General features: G+C 51.8%; 9 protein-coding genes across 9 annotated transcripts; 3 read left to right on the top strand and 6 right to left on the bottom strand.

The window, feature by feature from the left end:
• Positions 1-614: 614 nt before the first annotated feature.
• Positions 615-2,410, bottom strand: An02g05730 (uncharacterized protein; the record flags this gene model as incomplete). The annotated part of the gene is made up of 4 exons (XM_059746320.1): positions 615-687; positions 738-1,008; positions 1,059-2,093; positions 2,242-2,410. 4 exons carry the CDS (start codon positions 2,408-2,410, stop codon positions 615-617), a joined length of 1,548 nt encoding a protein of 515 aa, XP_059605156.1.
• Positions 2,411-3,077: 667 nt separating this feature from the next.
• On the top strand, positions 3,078-3,680 carry An02g05720 (hypothetical protein; the record flags this gene model as incomplete). Its single annotated transcript, XM_059746319.1, has 2 exons — positions 3,078-3,170; positions 3,411-3,680. The coding sequence occupies 2 exons, from the start codon at positions 3,078-3,080 to the stop codon at positions 3,678-3,680; spliced, it is 363 nt and encodes a 120-aa protein (XP_059605155.1).
• A 610-nt stretch (positions 3,681-4,290) lies between these two features.
• An02g05710 (hypothetical protein) lies at positions 4,291-5,369 on the bottom strand (the record flags this gene model as incomplete). Its single annotated transcript, XM_059746318.1, has 6 exons — positions 4,291-4,423; positions 4,536-4,737; positions 4,833-4,928; positions 5,019-5,106; positions 5,200-5,237; positions 5,354-5,369. 6 exons carry the CDS (start codon positions 5,367-5,369, stop codon positions 4,291-4,293), a joined length of 573 nt encoding a protein of 190 aa, XP_059605154.1.
• A 468-nt stretch (positions 5,370-5,837) lies between these two features.
• Positions 5,838-8,836, top strand: An02g05700 (uncharacterized protein; the record flags this gene model as incomplete). Its single annotated transcript, XM_001399669.3, has 6 exons — positions 5,838-5,845; positions 5,985-6,000; positions 6,129-6,186; positions 6,265-6,920; positions 6,977-8,755; positions 8,819-8,836. 6 exons carry the CDS (start codon positions 5,838-5,840, stop codon positions 8,834-8,836), a joined length of 2,535 nt encoding a protein of 844 aa, XP_001399706.1.
• A 715-nt stretch (positions 8,837-9,551) lies between these two features.
• Positions 9,552-12,029, top strand: An02g05690 (uncharacterized protein; the record flags this gene model as incomplete). The annotated part of the gene is made up of 5 exons (XM_001399668.3): positions 9,552-9,616; positions 9,701-9,819; positions 9,892-10,536; positions 10,599-11,611; positions 11,676-12,029. 5 exons carry the CDS (start codon positions 9,552-9,554, stop codon positions 12,027-12,029), a joined length of 2,196 nt encoding a protein of 731 aa, XP_001399705.1.
• Positions 12,030-12,980: 951 nt separating this feature from the next.
• Positions 12,981-13,834, bottom strand: An02g05680 (uncharacterized protein; the record flags this gene model as incomplete). Its single annotated transcript, XM_001399667.3, has 2 exons — positions 12,981-13,697; positions 13,766-13,834. 2 exons carry the CDS (start codon positions 13,832-13,834, stop codon positions 12,981-12,983), a joined length of 786 nt encoding a protein of 261 aa, XP_001399704.3.
• A 1,111-nt stretch (positions 13,835-14,945) lies between these two features.
• An02g05670 (uncharacterized protein) lies at positions 14,946-15,560 on the bottom strand (the record flags this gene model as incomplete). The annotated part of the gene is made up of 1 exon (XM_001399666.3): positions 14,946-15,560. One exon carries the CDS (start codon positions 15,558-15,560, stop codon positions 14,946-14,948), a length of 615 nt encoding a protein of 204 aa, XP_001399703.3.
• A 134-nt stretch (positions 15,561-15,694) lies between these two features.
• On the bottom strand, positions 15,695-18,343 carry An02g05660 (hypothetical protein; the record flags this gene model as incomplete). The annotated part of the gene is made up of 5 exons (XM_059746317.1): positions 15,695-15,972; positions 16,060-16,936; positions 17,042-17,707; positions 17,983-18,136; positions 18,315-18,343. The coding sequence occupies 5 exons, from the start codon at positions 18,341-18,343 to the stop codon at positions 15,695-15,697; spliced, it is 2,004 nt and encodes a 667-aa protein (XP_059605153.1).
• A 181-nt stretch (positions 18,344-18,524) lies between these two features.
• An02g05650 (uncharacterized protein) lies at positions 18,525-22,272 on the bottom strand (the record flags this gene model as incomplete). The annotated part of the gene is made up of 4 exons (XM_001399664.1): positions 18,525-21,848; positions 21,915-22,004; positions 22,071-22,141; positions 22,215-22,272. 4 exons carry the CDS (start codon positions 22,270-22,272, stop codon positions 18,525-18,527), a joined length of 3,543 nt encoding a protein of 1,180 aa, XP_001399701.1.
• Positions 22,273-22,325: the final 53 nt, after the last annotated feature.

The raw sequence follows: 22,325 nt of genomic DNA, 5'->3' as shown, positions 1-22,325 counted from the left end.
TTCTTCCAATCTACTAAAGCTTCGGTCCTATCAGTCATAAAAGAGTCATTATGACTAAGTAAATTTTCCCGATACGCCTGGGTTTAACTTGAAGGAATCCAGATAAGATTAAAGTACCCCTTTAAGACGATTGAAACCGCTAGGATGTTATGGTACGTACGGTGCTCTATATAGCCTCATTTGTCAGTAGCCGGGGAATAGCTTACCTGTGTCGGAGCGACTGGTCCTACTGTAGAATGTTCCTCAATCTGGATGTGCCCTAGTCCCAGTCCTACACTGGACTTGTGGGATCAGTTGGAGTGGGGATATACACCATCATCCTCTCCTATTCCCCTCTTGTATGGGCTTTAGACTACACATGGCCAACCTAATCTTGCATTCAATTTCTATCAGCCCTCTGCGGGATATACAGTCATCTCGCTTCAGGCTTGCTATCCCCAATAGTGACATCAACCACATTTCCTCCACGAGATCACAGATAGAAATAATAAAACATGGTCATGAACGTGACATAAACCGGGATTAATACTAGATGTCGACGATAACCGAGAGGCGCATGCCTCTGGCGCACGTTGTATTGTCGAACTGCCTCCGAGGGGAATACGGCACGGGGGTCACTCGGATGAGTTTCTAGGACTGCTCTCCGAGGAGGATACTGAGGCGGCCACATCACGCATAACAGTGGGACTAGGTGACAGGTAAGACTTATGTAGCACATAAGAACAACAGGAGGGTACAGCAAGGTGGTCATCGTATGAAAATGCCAGTCGGGATATCTCTCGATGGCGCCCAGTACCGAATGGAAGATTCCCGCGAGGACACCAAACACGAAAAGGACGTTGAAGCCGACCCCGGAATCCCGTAGATCCCTTTTCAACTGTCTCACTCGCGTGGGGACCTTGGTGGGATTGTTCCAGTTGTTCTCGGCACTGCCAGTCACCAAGGACCTACCGGCCTGTGACCCGAGAATATGATATTGAATGAGAGTATACAGTCGGTCTTTGGCGGCTGTTAGTACGTTGTATCTACCATATCGGGTTGATAGACGGCAGACCTACCTGCACATAACCACAGATCATAGAAATGAGCAAATGCAGACAATCGAAACCCCGTTGCTGCAGCCTTGAGCCATTCGTACAGGAAAACGAGTCCGAAAGCTACCAGGGATAATGGGATCTGGACCTGGAGTAAATGGGGTGGCACAAGCGCTTGGCGTGATATTAACGCAGGAGCGATTATTGCACAACCGACACACTGACTCAGAGGTGACCAAAGCCACTGAATACCAAATAATGCCATGTAGTATCTCGACGAAATCGGGATAGACTGCCTGGATGGTGCCCAGGGAGTTGCGATCATCTGTGTCAAGCCAGTGATCCATCGTCGGTTCTGCCGGACATGACCTTCCAACGAGGATGGCACGCGTCCAAGCTGCAGCATTTCATCGACGGCTACGACGCGCTTCCCATACGCTGGCAAAATCATCGATAGAGTGATATCCTCCACTTCGTTTATAGTCGGGAATCCGCCCACTTTGACGGCTAGATCGCGGCGCATAACACATCCTGTAGTTGATGCTATACTCGTCCCCATTTCGTTCATCCTGGGCAAAAATATCTCCCAATAAACTGCCAGGCTTTGACCAAGTGGGTCCCCTGGGGGAAGGTTATAGTAGTCTTGCCTGGCAGCTACCAGTCCAACATTCTCATCCCCCAACAGATGAGGAAGCGTGGCTCGCAGAAAGTTGGGAGCAGGCAGAAAGTCCGAATCGAACGAGGCGATGAACTCGGGCGGCTTGTCCATTCCTCCCTGGATATCAAATAGGCCAAAGTTCAGGTTTCCTGCTTTTGCAAAGACTTTCTGACTTGGTCTAGTTCCTCTGCTATAGTAAAGAAGGTTTGGCCAGGTATGACGCAACTCTTCTACCGACTGTCGTAGCTCGAGAGAATTTCCATCATCGAGGACGAGAATCCGGAATGCAGATTGAGGGTAGTCAATGACACACGCCGCGCGTATGGTATCGTGAATAATATCTATTGGTTCACCACAGCATGGCAGCAGAATGTCTACCGAAGGCAACGCATGATTCCTAGCTAGATGAAGTCGTTTTGACGTTTGCCCAATCCGTCTAGGAAGTTCTATGGTCAGGGACTGGTCTATAGATAGCCAGGGCAGGATGTATGACTGTTGTTAGACAAAACACTATCCATGTAACCAATTTCGATAGAATTGAGAACCTACATGTCCAGAGGGTTTCAAAGATCCATATCATCCACATCCAGTAATTGGTCTCAGTTGCACATATCAGACATGATAACCGTACCGCCACGTAGAGTGCGCAAAAGAACAAGCCGGCCAGGCGAACGTGGCCGATGTTCGCCTGGGCGAATCGTATACTAGCTGACTCCATTGCTGAGGATGTCTGAAGAGATATTGTGTCAATTATGGTAGGCAGGGTTAAGGTGCAGCTGATACTCTCGAGCGTAGACAAAGTGTTTATATTCATAGATTTTCTGAAAGCTTGCCCAGAGGCGAGTCTAGCATGTCCTTAAAAGAAGGGAGCTTTGGAGAAAGGCTACAGCTACACTGTGGCTGTTCACACACTATTAAGAGACTACCGTATGTACTAATGTGATCTATATATGCAGGTTTCTCTCTCAGTACTATATCGCTCACCGCTATTGATGGGACGGCATACGGTAGTTACTGGCATGAGAGCCACGTAACTGGCGATATGTATAAGCGTGAGCCCTCACATGTCGCCCATAACCTATGCACATGGCTCAACGATTGACGGCAGTTCCATTTGTCGGCGAAAGACCCTTTTTTGGCCGATCATGCAGCAAGCTTGACAAGTTTTTGAATCAATGATCTAGGAAATTGAGAAAATTGCTTTTTCCTTCCAGAGCCTATGGAGTAGGAACACGTGTTCAAGCTGCTCCTCATGGAAGGCATTTCTTTTGCGATGGTATACCCTAATGTTTCTATTCAAAAGAGAGCATGCTTCGATATTCTGCCTGCTCCTAGCAAGCGCAAAGCTTACTATCCTCTTTCATCCAGTGAAGCTCTCTAAAAGCATGCTGCTGTCTGTTATCACCCCTTGTCCTCGTGCGAACGTGAGAAGTGAACATGTCAATTTGCACCCCATTTCCCTAGCCAAGCTTGAGAAGGTTTGTCTGCCGTACAGCGTTGCCGGTCAGGCGTCACAACAGCTCGGCCGTACTCGATAAAGTCGAAAGGAACGCAACACAAAAATGAAAGGACGTGTTTGGCGTTGATACTACAGTAGAATTCTACGGCATGGGATATCCCATCTTTGGAACTTGGGATGGGATGGTCATGCCGGAAAACCCAATGTCGGAGCAGAAAGCTACTGATTTACAAATGACTATTGGAGCTGGGAAAAATAGCTCCATGCCTTCGAGAAAGGCGAGGCTCGAATGCACAGTGCTGTTACACTAATCATGGAAGGGCGAAAGATCTCAGCCACAGAAACATGCAGAGTCTTAAAACAGCTTACTGTCGACCACGAAGAAGAGGCGCTGCAGCTGCGCGATGAGCCTTTAGCAGAACACGGCCAATCGGACACATCTGGATCTACTCGGGCACAGTTTGTGAAGCTCAAATTGTCCTCGATATCACTAGCACGCACGAAAATAAGTGAATTAAAGGAGTCGTAATTTCCGTATAGCTTGGATCATACCACCTGCTGTATAATGCTGTGATCGAGGGTCGATCAAGTAAAACAATAAAGCTCCATTTACAGGAATTATCCCGTATATTATCAGATTAATTGGAAATCGATCCTAAATCCATCTTGTAGTTAAAACCTCGAGATTTGGACGTGATTAATAACCATCAATCTTGCCACAACATATAAAGATATCACGATGGACATTATCCACCTCGCCAACGCCTGAGATCCGCCTACGCTGCGTACCATGCCAGTGTAGTAGATCAAGCATGAGGGGCGACTAGATCCAATAGACTGATGACAACGATACTGATCCTAAGAGCAGTTTGGCTCCTATAAGCTAAACGCCCAGAAGCAAAACTGAACATCATGACAACTAGGCCAACGCGGGCCTTGACGAGGCTCCAAATTCATCAGGGAAGTCATGATTTAATGTATATAAGAAAAGATCATGCCCAGCGGTATTAATTGTAGATGGAGTTCATTGCAAGCTGGAAAAGCTGCCGCCGAAGTAACTCTCATGGGTGCTGCAGAGAAATATTGAAAAAGCTGCTTCGGCTCATGATGCCGGCAAATCTCTCGGCATGATGTTAAGGTCATCCAGGACACTCAACCCATTCTGTAGGAATAATCTGGTGGAACAACCGGAGAGACGATGCCTGACGAGTTTCACTGTACTGACAATGTGGTGATCCAGCCACGTGACCAAGCCTACTAGTAGTATTATTGCTGCAACAATAGCTCTAGACAATACTTTACCACATTATCTACCTTACGATAGACTGATAGAACCAGATAGCCTAGACTAGGCATATGTGTACTGCAAAAGGGCACGTCGGACCGCATTTGCAGGTGTGCAGGAGTAGTCGGGCAGGCGATTGGCCTGCCGCTGTCAAGCTGGTCGAACCACGTTGTTGTAACGTCCGGTAATGCATTAATTCCTAACTCCGCTTCTTTTTCCCCCCCATCCCGTGACCAGCCGGGCGGTGAGGAAGGAGGGGTCGATACCAGCTTGCAGGAAGCAGCAACAGTGTAGATATTGACTCAGATTCAATACATATTAGGCATATTGTCTGAACCGTGACTGTCAGTATTGAGTTTATTTTTATCCCTTTTTCTAATCATTTTTCTTGATCACTTGACGATGTTATCTTCAATGAAAGAAGCTGACCAAGATGATGAACATGAAGAGGTTGGCCGGTGGGACTAGGCCGCAATTGGGTAAGCATCATACCTTAATTACCCACTCACGATGGCGGGAAAGACTCTCTGGTACAACGGATCATGATATCAGCACAATTCAGCACTCTTGCCACCCACCCACCTGAACACGGGATTGCCGTTGAGAGGGGAGGTTGGAGGTTAAGGTGGCTAGGGATACCAGAAGAGCTCGTGTACGGGAAAGAGAGGAGCTATGAGCTCCCTAAGCTATAGTAACTGGTCATTGGATGACCTCTCAAGAGAAAAATGTAATTTGCCCATAAACCATGGTCAACTCCCATTACCTTAGTTTGGTCAGTCTGTGCTGGGAAGAGCGGGCAACCTAGAGAGGAAATCGGACGAGTATAGTAGTAGAGTACGTAGTACTACCCTGTAGTTGATCAGCCGTCATTCATACTCGTCCACCTCTGGATGACCGGTAGGACTACTACTCCGTACTATCTACCATTAACATGAATGATTCCCTTGATCCATCATTATTACGATAACCAGGACTGTCGGGCACTGAAAAGAAAAGATAGAGGGTAAGCAAAGTAACCGACGCTAAGCAGTGAAACGGTAAGGAAACGAGGGGCCCGACAGGAAAAAACGCACATCCCAGATTTGAAATCGGAAAAAATCCCACCAGCACAAAAAAAAGTGTCCCCACCCGCCGCCCTCTCGCTTTCCTTCCCTCTTTTCCCCTCTTCCTCTCCATCCGCCCTCTTCCCTCCCTCTTCTCTCTTTTTCCTTCCTTCACCTTCCTCCGCGAAGCCATCTCTGTCTCTTTCCCCGGAGCAGCGCACATAGGCCTTTCCTGTCCTATTTGATCCCTCGGTCGAGCTAGCTCTCGATCTTGGTCCTTTGTGTGTCGTTCTTCCTTTTATTTTCTTTTTTTACGAAACCCCGCCTCTACGGCAGTTGACGAGAAAAATCAGTCAAGATGGTTAAGTACGTTCACCCACACACACACCACCGGGCAGTCCCTCTGTCAATCCCTATGGCTATGATATCCCATCGCATAGAGAGATCAAGGGCTCTGTATCTTGCTCTGGAATATAGAATAACGTGCTAACGATGTTCTTTATAGCTTCACTATCGAAGAGGTCCGTTCTATATTCCCCGCATCAACCTGCCTCGGGCTGCTCCTCAACACCTAGGAGGGCAACACCGGCCCAGAATCGGGAAAAGCAATCAGTGAATGAAGATGGAAGTGTACTAATGCTGGAAATAGATCCGCGGCCTGATGGACCGCCCGGCCAACATCCGTAACATGTCCGTCATTGCTCACGGTATGTACTTACTACAAGGCTTGGCATCATGGATGGCCAGGTGTATCTTGAATGAATCTTGCTGACTCGCAACGATAGTCGATCACGGAAAGTCCACCCTTTCCGACTCCCTGGTCCAGCGTGCCGGTATTATCTCGGCTGCTAAGGCTGGTGAGGGTCGTTACATGGACACCCGTCCCGATGAGCAGGACCGTGGTATCACCATCAAGTCCACTGCCATCTCCCTCTACGCCAAGTTCCCCGATGAGGAGGATCTCAAGGAGATCCCCCAGAAGGTCGATGGCTCTGAGTTCCTGATCAACCTGATCGATTCCCCCGGTCACGTTGATTTCTCCTCTGAGGTCACTGCTGCTCTGCGTGTCACTGACGGTGCCCTGGTCGTCGTCGACTGTGTCTCCGGTGTCTGTGTCCAGACCGAGACTGTCCTTCGTCAGGCCCTGACCGAGCGTATCAAGCCCGTCCTGATCATCAACAAGGTCGACCGTGCTCTGCTCGAACTCCAGGTCTCCAAGGAGGACCTGTACCAGTCCTTCTCTCGTACCATCGAGTCCGTCAACGTCATCATCGCCACCTACTTCGACAAGGCTCTTGGTGATGTCCAGGTCTACGCCGAGAAGGGTACCGTTGCCTTCGGTTCCGGTCTCCACGGCTGGGCTTTCACTGTCCGCCAGTTCGCCGTCAAGTTCGCCAAGAAGTTCGGTGTTGACCGCAAGAAGATGCTTGAGCGTCTCTGGGTATGGAACCATCAATCAACCTTCTAGTATCTGAATGCAGCTAACATCCGTGATAGGGTGACAACTACTTCAACCCCGCCACCAAGAAGTGGACCAAGACCCAGCCCGAGGTCAACGGCAAGCCCGTCGAGCGTGCCTTCAACATGTTCGTTCTGGACCCCATCTTCAAGATCTTCCAGACCATCAACAACGACAAGAAGGACCAGATCCCCACTCTCCTTGAGAAGCTTGAGGTCAAGCTTTCCAACGACGAGAAGGACCTTGCTGGCAAGCAGCTCCTCAAGGCTGTCATGCGCAAGTTCCTCCCCGCTGCTGATGCCATGTTGGAGATGATCTGTATCCACCTTCCCTCCCCCGTTACTGCCCAGAAGTACCGTGGTGAGACTCTCTACGAGGGTCCTTCCGACGACGACTGCGCCGTCGGTATCCGCGACTGTGACCCCAAGGCTCCTCTGATGCTTTACGTCTCCAAGATGGTTCCCACCTCCGACAAGGGTCGTTTCTACGCTTTCGGTCGTGTCTACTCCGGTACCGTCCGCTCCGGTCTTAAGGTCCGTATCCAGGGTCCCAACTACGTCCCTGGCAAGAAGGAGGACCTGTTCGTCAAGAACATCCAACGTACTATCCTGATGATGGGTCGTTTTGTCGAGCCCATTGAGGATGTTCCCGCCGGTAACATCGTCGGTCTGGTCGGTGTTGACCAGTTCCTGCTCAAGTCTGGTACCCTCACCACCTCCGAGACTGCCCACAACATGAAGGTCATGAAGTTCTCCGTCTCCCCCGTCGTCCAGCGTTCCGTTGAGGTCAAGAACGCCCAGGATCTGCCCAAGCTGGTCGAAGGTCTCAAGCGTCTGTCCAAGTCTGACCCTTGTGTCCTGACCATGATCAACGAGTCCGGTGAGCACGTCGTTGCCGGTGCTGGTGAGCTTCACCTGGAAATTTGCCTGAAGGATCTCGAGGAGGACCACGCTGGTGTTCCCCTTCGTATCTCCGACCCTGTCGTCTCCTACCGTGAGACCGTCAGCGGCACTTCCAGCATGACTGCTCTGTCCAAGTCCCCCAACAAGCACAACCGTCTGTACCTCACTGCCCAGCCCCTTGACGAGGAGGTCTCCCTGGCCATTGAGGCTGGCAAGATCACCCCCCGTGACGATTTCAAGGCTCGTGCCCGTCTCCTTGCTGACGAGTACGGCTGGGATGTCACCGATGCCCGTAAGATTTGGTGCTTCGGTCCCGACACCACCGGTGCCAACTTGCTGGTTGACCAGACCAAGGCCGTCCAGTACCTCAACGAAATCAAGGATTCCTTCGTCTCTGGTTTCCAGTGGGCTACTCGTGAGGGTCCTATTGCTGAGGAGCCCATGCGCTCTATCCGCTTCAACATCCTTGATGTTACTCTGCACGCTGATGCTATTCACCGTGGTGGTGGTCAGATCATCCCCACTGCTCGTCGTGTCCTGTATGCTGCTACCATGCTTGCCGACCCCGGCATCCTGGAGCCCATCTTCAACGTCGAGATCCAGGTCCCCGAGCAGGCCATGGGTGGTATCTACGGTGTCCTTACCCGTCGTCGTGGTCACGTCTACACCGAGGAGCAGCGCCCTGGTACTCCTCTCTTCAACGTCAAGGCCTACCTGCCCGTCAACGAGTCCTTCGGTTTCCCCGGCGAGCTTCGTCAGGCCACCGGTGGACAGGCCTTCCCCCAGTCTGTCTTCGACCACTGGGCCGTCCTTCCTGGTGGATCTCCTCTTGACACCACCAGCAAGCCTGGTCAGATCGTTGCTGAGATGCGTAAGCGCAAGGGTCTCAAGGAGCAGGTTCCTGGCTACGAGAACGTAAGTTGAAAACCATATTCGATGCTGTATTAAAGAGTATCTGAAGCTAACATGTGTGAACAGTACTACGACAAGCTGTAAAAACCTTCCATACAAGCCGACTAAAATTCGACCTTGTGATGGATGGAATCCTCTGTTTATGAGATTGACGAATGCAATACCCTGTCTATATTGAGGGGGAGGATATAAAAGAAAAAACAGCTTAATGTCGTATGTGGATTTTCGACCGCTTAGAGAAGTAGAATCGAGCTGTGCACGAGCATATGCGATGGCTTTATTTTTACGTTAACGACCGCGAGGGATTTTCCATAGCTCCTTTCCTATTCCCTCGATTGGACATGAAAAAAATATGATGGTTTTCAAGTTCATTTCAGTGTTTTGTCACTCTCAGCCTCGTAGTTGGCTTGTAGATACGATAAGAGAAAGAGTAGCACCGGTGGTGACGTGATGTGGTAGGGCAACTGGGCAGCTCGGCCAGCATAGGTCACGTGGCGAAACTGTCATCCGCGTCGCTCGCGTTTCCCCGGCTTTTTTGGTCCGCAAAGCTCTGTTGCTATCTCTTCGCACGTCTTTTCTTCATCACACGATGATTTGCGCAAGTCTCTGATCAAACTCACCGACAAACTTTCCTCCTGTCACTAAATTCATCGGCCGCATCCTCGACGCTGTTTTCGATCCCTGGCCCAATCTTTTTTCGGACGCCGCCAAGTAACGCCTGCTGCATCTTCAAGCTCCTCAAGGAACTAATCCTTTCCGGCAACAGTCGCCTGGCACGGTTTCGACTTTGCGCGGCAACATGCAGCTCACCGAGGATCAAGCGACGGAAGTGAAGAAATGGGTAGTCAGGAAACTGGAAGATATGTAAGGCTCATGTGGCCGGCGACTGTTCCTCTGGAGACGTTCCCTGCGCTGTATCACAAGCTAACGAATAACTCTCCGGTTCAGATCGGATGCCGACTCTGATGTACTTGCCGATTATGTCCTGGCGCTTATCCGAACAGATGCCCCGGACGAGGAGATCCGGAAGGCTTCGGTGGATAATCTGGAAGACTTCCTGAGAGAACGTTAGTCATGTTGAGGTACTTGCTTGCGCAGAGAAGGCGCAGTTGGCTCACTGGCTTTTCTTGCATATATAGACACTGTTCAGTTTGTCGACGAACTCTTCACAACGTTTGCGCCCAAGCCGCAGCCCGTCCAAACCGCCGCAATGTCCCATGATGGTGCTGCAGGATCAGCTTCGGAACAGCAACAGACCTTTGGAGCTCCCTCCGGTCCAGCAAATGGTCCATACGGCATCCCACAGTCGCAAGCTGATGGCTCCAACTTCAATCGCAAGCGTAACTACCACGAAGGATTCCAGGCGGATCAGGAGCGCGACGACGGACCCCACCATCGCACATACAAGACCCCTCGCCGGGGACGCGGCGGTGGTCGTGGAGATTGGATGGGTAGGGATGGCGGCCGTGCAGGACCGGCTGGTCCGGGACAATTCCATCCTGGTGCAGCGGGATTCCCGGTCATGCCTCCTGCGTTCCCCGGCTTTGACCAGAATGATCCGATGGCGGCGATGATGGCTCTACAGAGCATGGGTTTCCCTCAGATGCCGGGTATGCCTCCGATGCCGATGCCACCCCCGGGTGCCGGTGCCGGCCAGCAACCGGACAAGATGGGACCCAAGAGTTCGGAGCGGTGTCCGTTCTATGAGACCCAGGGTATCTGCTACCTTGGCGCTACATGTCCGTATCAGCACGATGCCATGCCAGGGTCCTCCAAGGAAGATGGTGAGTAAACCATCACAGGCGTTGGTGGCTAGGTGACCCCTGCTAATGATGGATTGTTCTAGAATACGATCCCAAATCCTCCAATCTCATTACCGACTTCCAAAGGCGCACGGATACACCTATGCGAGGCAGCGACAGAGGTCGTGGCCGCGGCCGTGGTGGGGACCGAGGTGGTTTTGGAGGCAGGGGACGCCGCTCTGAATTCTCTTCTGCTGGGCCTAACGAGGATACGACGATCACAACCATTGTCGTTGAGCAGATCCCTGATGATAAGATGGATGAAGCCTCGATCCGAGAGTTCTTTTCACAATATGGCGAGATCACTGAGGTCTCCCTCCAACCACACCGGCGACTGGCCTTGATTACCTACGATAGCCACGCAGCTGCTAAGCGGGCGTGGTCTAGTCCCAAGGTGATCTTTGATAACCGATTCGTCAAAGTCTACTGGCATAAGCCCAAGGGTGATCGGAATGGTGACCATCGGTCTCCCGCTGGCGACGCCATGAACGAGGGCCCGGCCTTCAACCGGGAAGAGTTTGAGAGACAGCAAGAGGAAGCCCAGCGGGCGCATGAGGAGAAGTTAAAGAAGCGCAAGGAGACTGAGGAAGCAAAACAAGCCCTCGAGCGACAGCGCGATGAGCTTCTGAAGAAGCAACAGGAAGAGAAACTTCGTCTGATGCAAAAGCTTGGTGGAAAAGAAGGCAGTGACGGCAGCGCCTCTCCGGCTGACGAAGCGGCTGTGTCACAGGAGAATGCCAGTGACCAGACCCAACAGCTTCGTGCGCAGCTGGCCGCTCTTGAAGCTGAAGCGAAGAGTCTTGGTATTGACCCCAACGGTGGTGCAAGCGCACCGTACTCCTACCGCGGCCGCGGGAGAGGATTCGGTGCCCGTGGTGGATTCCCGCCCCGAGGCCGTGGTTACGACCCGTCCTTCCGTGGTGGATATCGTGGTCGCGGTGGCGCTGCTCGCGGCAGAGGTGGTGTTCTACGTCTCGACAACCGACCCCGTAGGGTGGCTGTCTCTGGTGTAGAGGTCAACTCCGAAAAGGACGAGGCCTTGAGACAATTCCTCATTGTAAGTTTCCCACTTTAGTCTTACCCTGTTTACGCCTTCTTCGAAAGCTAACCCAGTATACCAGGGCGTCGGCGAATACGAATCCATCGAGCCCAACCCAGACCAACCCGACTCAGTCATCGTGGCCTTCAAGGAACGCTACCTGGCCGAAAAGTTCATGTTTGGACCCCGAGACATCCCCTCGGTAGGCCAAGTCCAGCTCACCTGGGTCCCCAACCCCCCGATCACCCTTCCAGCTAGCGGCGCAAACTCCGGCCCTGGCTCGGATACCAACAAGACAGGGTCAGACGAGGACACGGTGATGGACAACGCGACGGGGCCATCCATGGTGCCGGAGCAGACCGGAGCACGGAAGGACGGTCCGCATGATGTGGACTACGATGTTGCGGAGGTGGATGACAGTTGGGGAGTGGAGTAGATTATGATCTGCCTGCTTTCGAGTGGAAAATCTATGCTCATGATGGGATGGATGGATGATGGAGGGGTGGATTGATAGATAGATACGTCTGCACTTTCTTCATATTTATGGCGTCTTCTGAGGATGGGAAAATGGTTTCTTTCTTGTCCTGTTGCATAAAGTAGTCGTCAGTGCTTCTTCTTTGATCCCTATTCGCTTCGATGTGGATAGACTATGCTGGGTATGTATATGTATGTATGTGCCTGGCTCCTTTTTCTCCGCCTTTAGGCTTGTACGATAGTTATGTGTGACTGCAAATGTAACTGATGGGTGATGATGCTTTATTGAACTGCTGTTGACATGTCTGGTGGAGATATATATAACTACTACATCTAGTTGATACTCAGCATAAGGATTGGGTGTTATGCCGTTGTAGGAGATCGTCGCCGCACCTCTCTAGAATTCAGCCCCACTCCACCAGAAACAAAAGGAAAAAGAAGTAGGTTCCAAACTACAATAATTTACTCCTCTAAGTCAGAGTCAGAGGGGGTTATCTGGTGTGTTTCAAGTCATCTGCCAGTTCACGAAGAGTATCGGCATCGGTAAGCTCCGATGGATGGCATTTGAAAGGGTACGATGTATCTAGTCTAAGCCAGGATTCGTCTCTGATAGTATTGTACTTAATCCCATGCCTGAGGCTGCTGCTAGTATATATACTAGTACCTGAAGCGACTGGAAAGTTGGCGCGGTGATACGACGAGTTTATGTCTCACACTACAACCTCCAGATTACATGAAACGTGCGCGATTCCGTCAGCTACTTGATTATATTAACTAACCCTACTAATAGAAGTTGTTCTACCTAACAGCATCTACCTCAGTCCTTCAACCTCCACTAACATTAGACACACCCCAGCCCCACCAAAAGACAAGGAACAAGCCCGTGCAGCACGAATCTCCTTCACGATACCATCTACTCGTCCTCAGGCGGATAATCTCCATCCAACGCCTGAGCAGCTTCCCAAGCCTCATCAACCTCATAAGTCTCTGCCGCGATCAACTCAAGCTTACCGGCATCCCGCAACGGGGCCAACCCCCCTTTCACATAATACTGCTGGCCACCCCCAGGCTGGCTGGCCCACGGCAGAATCGACCCAGCCTGCGCCTGAAACGGCTGCCTCACAATGTACTTCCAGTAGTTGAACTCGGTACTTTTATTATACTTGTTCAGACTGCCTGGCCCGATAGATCGCTCTGCGTACGGAGTGCCCTCCGGGGCGAGATAACTGCCATTTTCCGTGCCAAAGCGGTCCACCAAGGTGCCAACGGGCAGAGTCACGGTCTGAGGACAGCCATTGAAGCCGTTGTTGGGAGCATAGACCAATTTGTTGTTGGTGGAGTCGAACTGATAAGTGGCCCAGTTTGCCCAGGTGCAGAGCCAATCTTTAGGACATTGGCCGCCCAGCGCTTGCCAACCGTCGAACATGGTGGTGAAGTTGGCAGGTATCTGGATATTGGACCATCCTAGCAATTTGTTTTTGCAGATGCAGTAGTCGCAGTGAAAGGGCTCTTGGTTGGTGATGTTTCTGTCTGGGATTAAGCCGTCGCAGGGATTGGTGCAGCTTTCGGGATAGTCCTCGGCCTGTGGAGGGGGTGGCATTAGTGTAAGTCCCCTCTCTTTTCTTTCTGTCTCCCTATCAAATATATATGATTACATATAATGGTAGGTTATATCGCTTGATGAATGCATCTCCATACCTGAATTGCATGGGAAAAAGTCCCAAGTAGCGGGACAAGAAGTAGCGCGACTCGGGCAAGGCGAACCATTGTGACTCGATACTCAGAAGTACTGGAGCGGGCTGGAGATTGATCAATCTGTATGAAGACAAAGCTGCGAGACTGAGTGATGTAAAATCACCCTGGGTATGATAGTACGTGATATATATATATCATTTTGGTTTCCCTTCCACGCGATCTTCTATTACCCTTTTCATGATACTCAAGAAAGGGAGAAAGAGAGGAAGAGAAAGACATGCCTAACACTCCATTCCATATTCTATGGTGGAATGCTATAATTCATTGCTACGAGAATGCCAGACAATATGTGTATGTGAGAGAGAGAGCTAGTAGATACACCCTATACACTCACAGGATAGAGAACCCTAGCATTGATTGTCATTGTCTATCATTTTTTCTGTGGTACGCTTGTACTACTCTAGTACAATCTCCTAGACTGAATACTGCAAGGGACTCCACAGTAAATATGCGGGGAAGAGGACGGAAGGGCCGATGCATAACAGAAGGGAAAATGCCACTGACAGGAGTTGTAATGATATTTCTGGTATCTATCTGGTCTAGATAGTAAGCGATGTGTAACATGAACTACTGATGATGCTACTGCTACATTGTGCATCAATATCAGTGATATTACTAGCGGGAAGGGAGGAAATGATTCTTACTTGTTGGCGGGGCGGTCTTAGCTAGTAGACAGAGAGAGGGGGAGGGGGAAGGATGCGTGTGAGGCTTGTTTAGCCCTAGCTGAATGAAGGTAGCATGTGATGTACCGGTATGTCTCGGAGGCATTGATTGCCCGATGAGTGGAGGATGCCGGATTCATTTGACATATAAGGAAACTATCATCATGAACTGAAAATGTGGAGAGACGTGCTGGTGAGTTTTTACTGTTGTGAGGGGAACGGGGTAGGAAGTCCCGCGGAGATTTTAGTTGTTGTGGAATGGAATTTGTGGCTTGATTTTCAGGGCTGACCGTTATTCTTCAAGGGAGTGAGTGTAGATAGTTCAAAGTCACATGGTTCATTTTCAATTGGAATCAAGTAGATCGTGCCCACTGATCCTGCATGTTCTGCGGAACCAGTTCAACCATGTATCCATCCTGAAAAACCGTCAATAAGTAAGTTACTGTGATTGTCAGATCAGGTCAGCCCACCGGATCAGCCACACACGCAATCTGATCGTAAATTTCCTTGAACTTTGGATGTAGATCCCCCGTTCCGAAGCCGCGATGCTCCTCCCAAGTACTGAGAGGAACACTCTCCCTCGAACTATCCCCCAGATCTTTCAGCACGTGTACCCCTTCCCGCCTCAGGCGCTCGACAGCCGCGGGAACGTCCGGGACAGTGAATCCTAGATGGCCAAAACCCAAGTTAGGAGGCGAGTTCCCGGAAGAGACTCTAAACTCGTCGTCCTTTTCAGTCCCATGAGTATGGTAAAACTCCAGCAGCCCAATGGTCTGGGTAAGTTCGCGGACGTTGGCGACTCGGGAGGCCCAGGCAGAAAGATCGGCGCGGTCGCTGGGGGTGGGTGGGTAGCCGAGGTAGTACATGGTGAACGGACCGGCGTTCATGGTGAAAATAGTGCGCATGCCCATGAGGTCAATATAGAAATGCAGAGTGCGCTGAGGATCCCTGATGCGGAGCATAAAGTGATTCAATCGATAGCCGTCCGTGTCGGATGTCATCGGCGGGTCGGTGTTATGGCCCCCAGGAAGATAGATGCCAGCCTCGAAAGGAGATGATGGGGATGCGGAAGGCATTGCCTCATCCATTTCCTTTGGCTTGGTGAAAGAGTGGGCTTGGAAAAGCGCAGATTGTTTTCGGGCGCAAGTTGGCGGGCATAAGAATCGATGCGCACGGGAAATCTACGTATTTCGCGAAGCCCTTGTGGCAGTTATAGAAAAGAAGGCACATACGCGAGCTCATCCGGGCATGACCGAATAATGACCTGTGTGGAGCAGGGAATGGCACTGGTGGACCGTGGAAACATAATGTAGCGTTCCTTTCGTCTGAGGATATACCAATCGCAAGGGGAGGAAGAGCAGTGCAGAGCTGGCTTGGATCGGATACCTATCTCGAATTGGTCCCGCTCCCATAGCGATTCTTCAAGTCGTTGGAACCAAAGAGTAGATGCAGACCATGGCAAATGTTGTCCATGGCTTGTCGAGGTCTCTGAAAGCATCTTTCGCCGTCCATGTGAACTTAGACAGAAAACAGGCCCGAAGGCCACAGGTTGTGCCCGAATGCTTCCTCATCTACCTCGTCGGTAATGCTCCTGAGAGCTGTCAGCTTGCTTTGAGCCACGGTCCGTAAAGCTGGACTGTGTCGAAGCAAACTTGACTTCGTCATCGCTATCACTGTCCATTTGATCCAGCATCCGGTCGATCTCGTCCCCAGCGTGCGATTCAAGACCGATCACTCGACCACTTGAGGCTGGCATAGGCTGACCACGGGAATTACTGACTTGTGAGTCCTGACTACGGGGCACCCGGCCGCCAGAGCTTCTAGAATCGCTGCTGCTCTGGAAAAAGTTTCGCTGACGTTGGGAATGCTGGGAGCCGGAGTGATAACCCGAATGCCCAGGGCTGGACATGAAAAGCAGGGTTTCAATAGCGTCCTGTTCCATAGCACTATTTCGATTATGGTTTTGATGACCCCCTGTACCGTTATAGGAAGCCTGACGCATTGGGCCAAGAGGAGGAGTCCCAGGGACCTGCACCTTTTCTGAACTCGCAGCTGGCCCGGACGCACCGACCTCTTGGTGAGAATGATGTCTGCGATGCAGCGAGGCAGGAAACTTCGGCAGGTGCAACGCCTCGTTGGGGTTGGGACGTCGACGGCGACTACGGCTTCCACTTGCAATGTCTGCAGGGGGTGCGAGTTTTGGACGAGGATGAGATTTTGGCAAGTCGAGGTGTAAGGAGGATGGCGACGCATCGGCGGACTGGGCCACAGGAGATAGCCGCCCAGGGCCGCTCGGAGTGTAGACGCTGGTTGTTGAAGGCGGATCCGGCGCAGACATAATGGTTCCATCTGGTGAGCTATTTTCTACCGAACGCTGAGCCTCTAACTCGCTGAAGGCGGGCAAAAGCCCAGCTTTAGCGAGAGATTCTGTACTAGGCGATAGGGAATGAGCCTGGACGCCATGGAGTTTCCTACTCTTCTCAACTTTGGCAGCAGCATACGATAACCGCGTTCGAAGGTGGACGGACAACTAGTTTGAAATCAGAATTTCACATACATGGCCCCAGAAACTGATGTAAGGGACGAGCCTTACCGCTGCAATCCTGCTCTCACGCGATAGGGAGCCAATACTATGGGAGCGGCGTCGATCGGGGCTGTCTACTTCGGAAGTGTTGTCCGCTCCTGGGGCATCGACAAGGTGTTTGGAAATTCCAGCCGCAGTCCTTTTTGATGGGGCGTTGTATTTGGATGGGCCCCCAGGTGCTGTCATGGATGGACTATGGCTCTTCCGAATAGTGGACGCCAATGGCTCAGACATAGTCTGTTCCCCAACAGTAGATGTGTGTATAATCGTCCCCGCGGGTTCTGACAAGGGTTGGAGGTGGCCAATTTTCTCTTGCGTTTTCGATTCAGAGTGCCTTACTTGCGTTACAGGCGCCAGAACCGTCGAGAGCGAAGAATGTGGGATATGTCTATTGGTGTTAGATGCCGACTGATCCGACGGTGACTCTGATGTTATGTTTACCGCCATGGACGGCTCCGGTTTAGGTGGCGATACGCCAACACGACTGTCTCTATGATCTATGGTGCCATGATGGCGGCTGTCGTGTCCGGCAGCTTCTGCAATGTTCCGCGACGCAAATTGTGGTTGGGGGTTCTGCACATGTGGGCGTCCGTCTAACCGCGACGATCCACTCATACTGATTAAATGAGCGGCGGAAACCTGACACTGCAGGTCTTCTGAGATATCCCAATAAGCGCTCGGGTGTGGCGTTTGCACATTCCTCCGACGGCACCAGAGGAGGCAGAGGGTAAACAACCACCACGGCCCTCAAACGGCCTGGCGTCTAGCGTCAGATAGAGGCAGATCACCGCCCGCTTCCGACGTCGTTGGGCACGGGAAGGTCCGGAGCGGAGCTGTCAGGAGCACCAAGTCCACTGAGACAAGGTGCCTGAAAAGCTGTTTGCTGCAAGGGATGGCGTTCGAGGAATCCACACGTGCAAGGCGGGACTAAGTACTAGCAAAGCACGTTGCTGGTCTCCGCACGTCAATCCCGATGCCTGCTGGGTCGGCTTGAGGGGCGCGATGGAAGGATAAGGAGGGATGCCATATGAAGACGAGAGTCCGCCTACATGGGAAACAAATTGAATGCTGAGCTAGCGTTCACTGCGCTGGTGGGCGCAGGGCAACAGGGGGAAGATCTTCCAGGACCAGCGCAGCAACGAGCGACGAGACGAGGCGCGTTGCGCGGCGCGGTCACGTGGGGTTACTTCCGCCGCAAGGTTCAGGCACCTATTTCAGGCACACACAGATATGCAAAAATCAACACCAACTCAGTCTATTCCTGGTATAGAGCATCAATATATCCACATAAAACAACAATCCAATAAGAGAAATAAGAAGTCCGACACTATAGTCGGGTAAGATTCAACGCCATCCCCCATGCAACATGTAGATAGATACACATCGACCATATTCACAGTAAACTTTTAACAACCGGTAGAGATCCCAAAAACATGCCGTTGCAGGAAGCGTTGCCTTACTTGCGCTTCTTACCCCCGCCACCTTCACTGTCTTGGTTCTTGCGCTTCTTACCTTCTCGGCGCCAGTATTCATCCCGTTCTCTCTTCTCCCGCTCGGCCTTCTTTTCCAGACCCTCCGCAACCTTCGCCCGATACACCTGGCGCCGCTCCTCTTGCTTGGCCGCGCGCTTGGCCTGCTTCTCATTGCGCATGGTATTAAGCTTCTGCATGAGATCCCGTGCCTTCTTCTCTTCACCGCCCAGGACCACAGCACGCTTCTGCATGTAGGTCTTGTCCTTCCGGCCCTTCGTCTTCGTAATTTGAGACTTGAAGGGAAGGTCAGCCGCCAGCTGGCGTGGCACCCGAAGAGGGTTGAAGTGACGCTCGGGGCGCTCAATGGCGTGGTAAGCCGAGTCCTTGTTCATGGGGGTAGGGATTCCCTTTTCACGACGGACTTCACCAGTGAGACGCATTGCCTTCCAGCCGTTGTCACCGACGCTTTCCTCGTCCAGATCCAGCAAGTTGGTGACAGGGTTGTAGAAGCGATGAGGCTTGATCGGATACCAGGCGCGAAGGAAGACAATATCACTCATGAGAATCTTGTCCTCGAAGGTAGCACGGAAGTAACCCTCGGGCTTGCTGAGAGCACGCTTGATTTGACCACGGATACCAGATACAGTCCGGATGGAAGCCCCTTCGAACTTGGCGATCTCGATAGACGAGTTGAACATGTCCTTGATGAAGGCAGTGTTCTTGAAGATCTTGTAGGGTACACCGGTCAGCTTGAGCTTCTTGACGATCTCCGTATGCTCGTCGACGCTCAGTACGACACCTGTAGCGGCGATGCGGAATCCCGGGGTCTTGTTTGAGAATGATTGCAGGCAGCAGAAACCGGTGTTAGGTGCGACGAGAGGTCCATAGAAGGTACCAAAGCAGTGCATGTGTTCGGGAGTGTACTTGAGCATGCGGTTACGGGTCCGACTGTCTGAAGTGCTGTATATCGGCAGAGACTGGAAGCGGCGCCAACCGAGAGAGAAGATGAGAGGGTCGTTGCTCTTCAAGATCTTCTTATGCCAACGATGCCTCTTGATGCGGATCTGCACATAACCGAATCTGTCTTCAGTTGGGGCCAGTCCACCCACAATCACGGGGAAGCGGGGGTTGAACTTGGTTGCGAACTCGCAAGGAACGTTCTCGAGCACAATACGTGCATAAGTACCAGCCTTGAAACCTTCGGCCCGAGCCCTCGAGGCCGGGTCAAGCATATCGAATTCAGCACGGTTGATGTCGATCTGCTTCTGGAGCTTGGCCTTCTGCATATCATACCACTCGTCCTCTCCGAATTCCTCTTCTCCACCACCACCGGCCTGCCGGGAGTTGTCCTTGGAGTTAGCGAATCCTTCCCGGTCTTCTTCCTCAAAGCGCAGTCTCAATTCTTCCTTCTTCTTCGCATTACGTTCTCGCTCCGCATCCAAGTCGACGGGACCTTCGGCATCTGCAGCTTCATCGTCCTCGGCGCCTTCTTCGTCAGAAAACCCGTCGAAAGCTTCGCCGGTCTCCAAATCTTCAAACTCTCCGTCACCCTCGTCATCCTCATCAAAGGCATCATCAACATCCGAATCATCATCGTCGCCGCCAGACAGTTTGGCGCTGACGAAGCGTTGCCGCAAAGATTCAATCATATCTGCATCTTGCCATTTGGCTTCCAGCTTGGCGTAGTCGTACTCAGGAACAGCACGGTACTCCGCAGCTTCTTCCTCCTCCACGTTTGTCTTCCTGAAAAAGGCATCGTCGTCCTCTTCAGGTTCTTCATCGTCGTCTTCGTCCCCCTCCTCCTTGCCACTCCATCGGCGTATCACATCTGCAGGTGTGATGGTTTCATCGTAAAGCATGCGCGACAAGTCAGGGACACGGTACTTAGGGCGCTTTGAATGGAGGGCCTTGGCATTGGCAAGCATATTGTCCTTCCAACGGACTTCACCGTCGTCTTCCTCGTCTTCCTCGTCCTCGTCGCTATCGAGGACCTGGTCCTCTACTGACGAGATGGAACCAAGGTCGGAGTCACTGTCGGCAAAAGCGATGTCGTCCTCTTTCTGGCGAGAATTGCCGTTTTGCCTTTCCTTGAAATTGGCCTCGAAATCTGGCGGCGCGGAAGCGTCAACCTCTTCCTCATCGCCGCTCAGGTCCTCTTCCTCATCGTGCTCCATGTCCTCCTCGTCCTCCTCATCCTCTTCACCCTCATCGCTTTCAAAGCCTTCATCATCGTCCGCCGCATCATGATTGTCCTGTTCGCCATCCAAGAATCGAACGTTCCTCTTGTGCTTTCTGCCAACAGCTTCATCCTCGTCATCTGCTTTTCCAATGGCACCACCGCCACGGAACAAACGGACACCACTGTCTGCCTCTCCCAGAAGCTTGCGCTCTCCTTGAAGACCAACGACCAACTGCTCTCCCAAGCCACGCTCCTCATCGTCGGATTCATCGCCGCGATCAAAGTTCGAGGTCTTCACATCGATATAAACAGCATCCTTATCGACTAAGACACCACCAACGTCGGACATGGGGGCAAAAAGCAACTTCTGCTTCTCTCCCAGCCTGCGCTTGCTATTTTTGCCGGTGGCTTTGGCCAACTGCTGATCCATGTAGGGTGTTGGGCATGGATCCGGGAGAGACTCGATACCAGAGACAGTCAAGTCACCCACACCTGGGACATGCACTCGCGCACCAGAAGCAGGGAAATTGGTGCCTCTTAGGTATCCATAAAGCGCTATTGTCCGATCACATTTCGGGTTCTCTTCGATTTGAGTAGGTGGCGTGATGTCGAGGAATCGATCTGCGAGGGCGTAAGGGTGGGAGTTGCGCCAAATGAGCGGTCTCGGGTTCTTCATGACAGACAAGAAGCGGGACAAATTGTGCACTTCACGGTCGGGGTAACGGCCATTGACAACTCCGGAAAGGTAGAAAAGCTTGGCACCATTGTACAGCTCGCTCCAGAAGCGGTGCTTCAGGCGTTTCTTGGCAGCACGCAGGGTGCTCTGCTTCTTGAAAAGGTCCAAGTGGGTCAGGATACCGAAAACATTTCCGGGCATACCGTGAGAGCCCAGGACGTTCAAGAATTCCATAGTCTCCATCTCGAAGCCATAATTTCCGTCGATCATCAGAAGCACAATATCCGCGATCTTGGCCACATCGACCATGCTGGCGAGGGAGTCGGAGGGGCATTCGAGGAAGGTAAGGCGGCGCCGTTTGGAGGTCACAACAGTCAACGGTCCCTTAGGGGTACTGAGGGTCTGTTTTGTGTATCGACGGATCAAGGACTTGATAAGTGTCGTTTTCCCAACCTATAAGCAGCGAAGGCATTAGCATGTTGCAACCCTGACAATGGCATCATTGACAAGGATACGTACCCCCGGTGGGCCAACAATGGCCACCACGAGCGGCGGAGCCTCCTCAGGAAGGCGATCAACAAGAGGCACATGGAGTCTCTTCTCTTTGATCTATGCGGCAGAATGAGCATCAGTGACCGTTGCGTACGGAGTTATGAAGAGGGTGGTAGCGCATACATCGTGAGATCTCGCACCGGCTTTGTTCGATTTGCCAGGATTCGAGAACGCGAAAGCCTTCGGATTCGGGCCTGAGTTGCGAAAGATACGTTAGTTGACTATTTTTCATGAGAAGCGGCGATTCGACTTTGAAGTACTACATACCGTCGTACTTCTTTTTCTCTTTAGCAGGGCGATGCGCCCTGTTGGATTGCTCCTCCATCTTGAAAACAACGAGGTCTGCAGACCCCTCAAGAAAACTCTCCCCGGCTCGTG

This window comes from Aspergillus niger (genome assembly GCF_000002855.4).
Source record: "Aspergillus niger supercontig An02".
NCBI classification, from domain to species: Eukaryota; Fungi; Ascomycota; class Eurotiomycetes; order Eurotiales; family Aspergillaceae; genus Aspergillus; species Aspergillus niger.
Note: the sequence above shows the minus strand (reverse complement) of the source record. Positions and strands in the feature narration are given on the sequence as shown.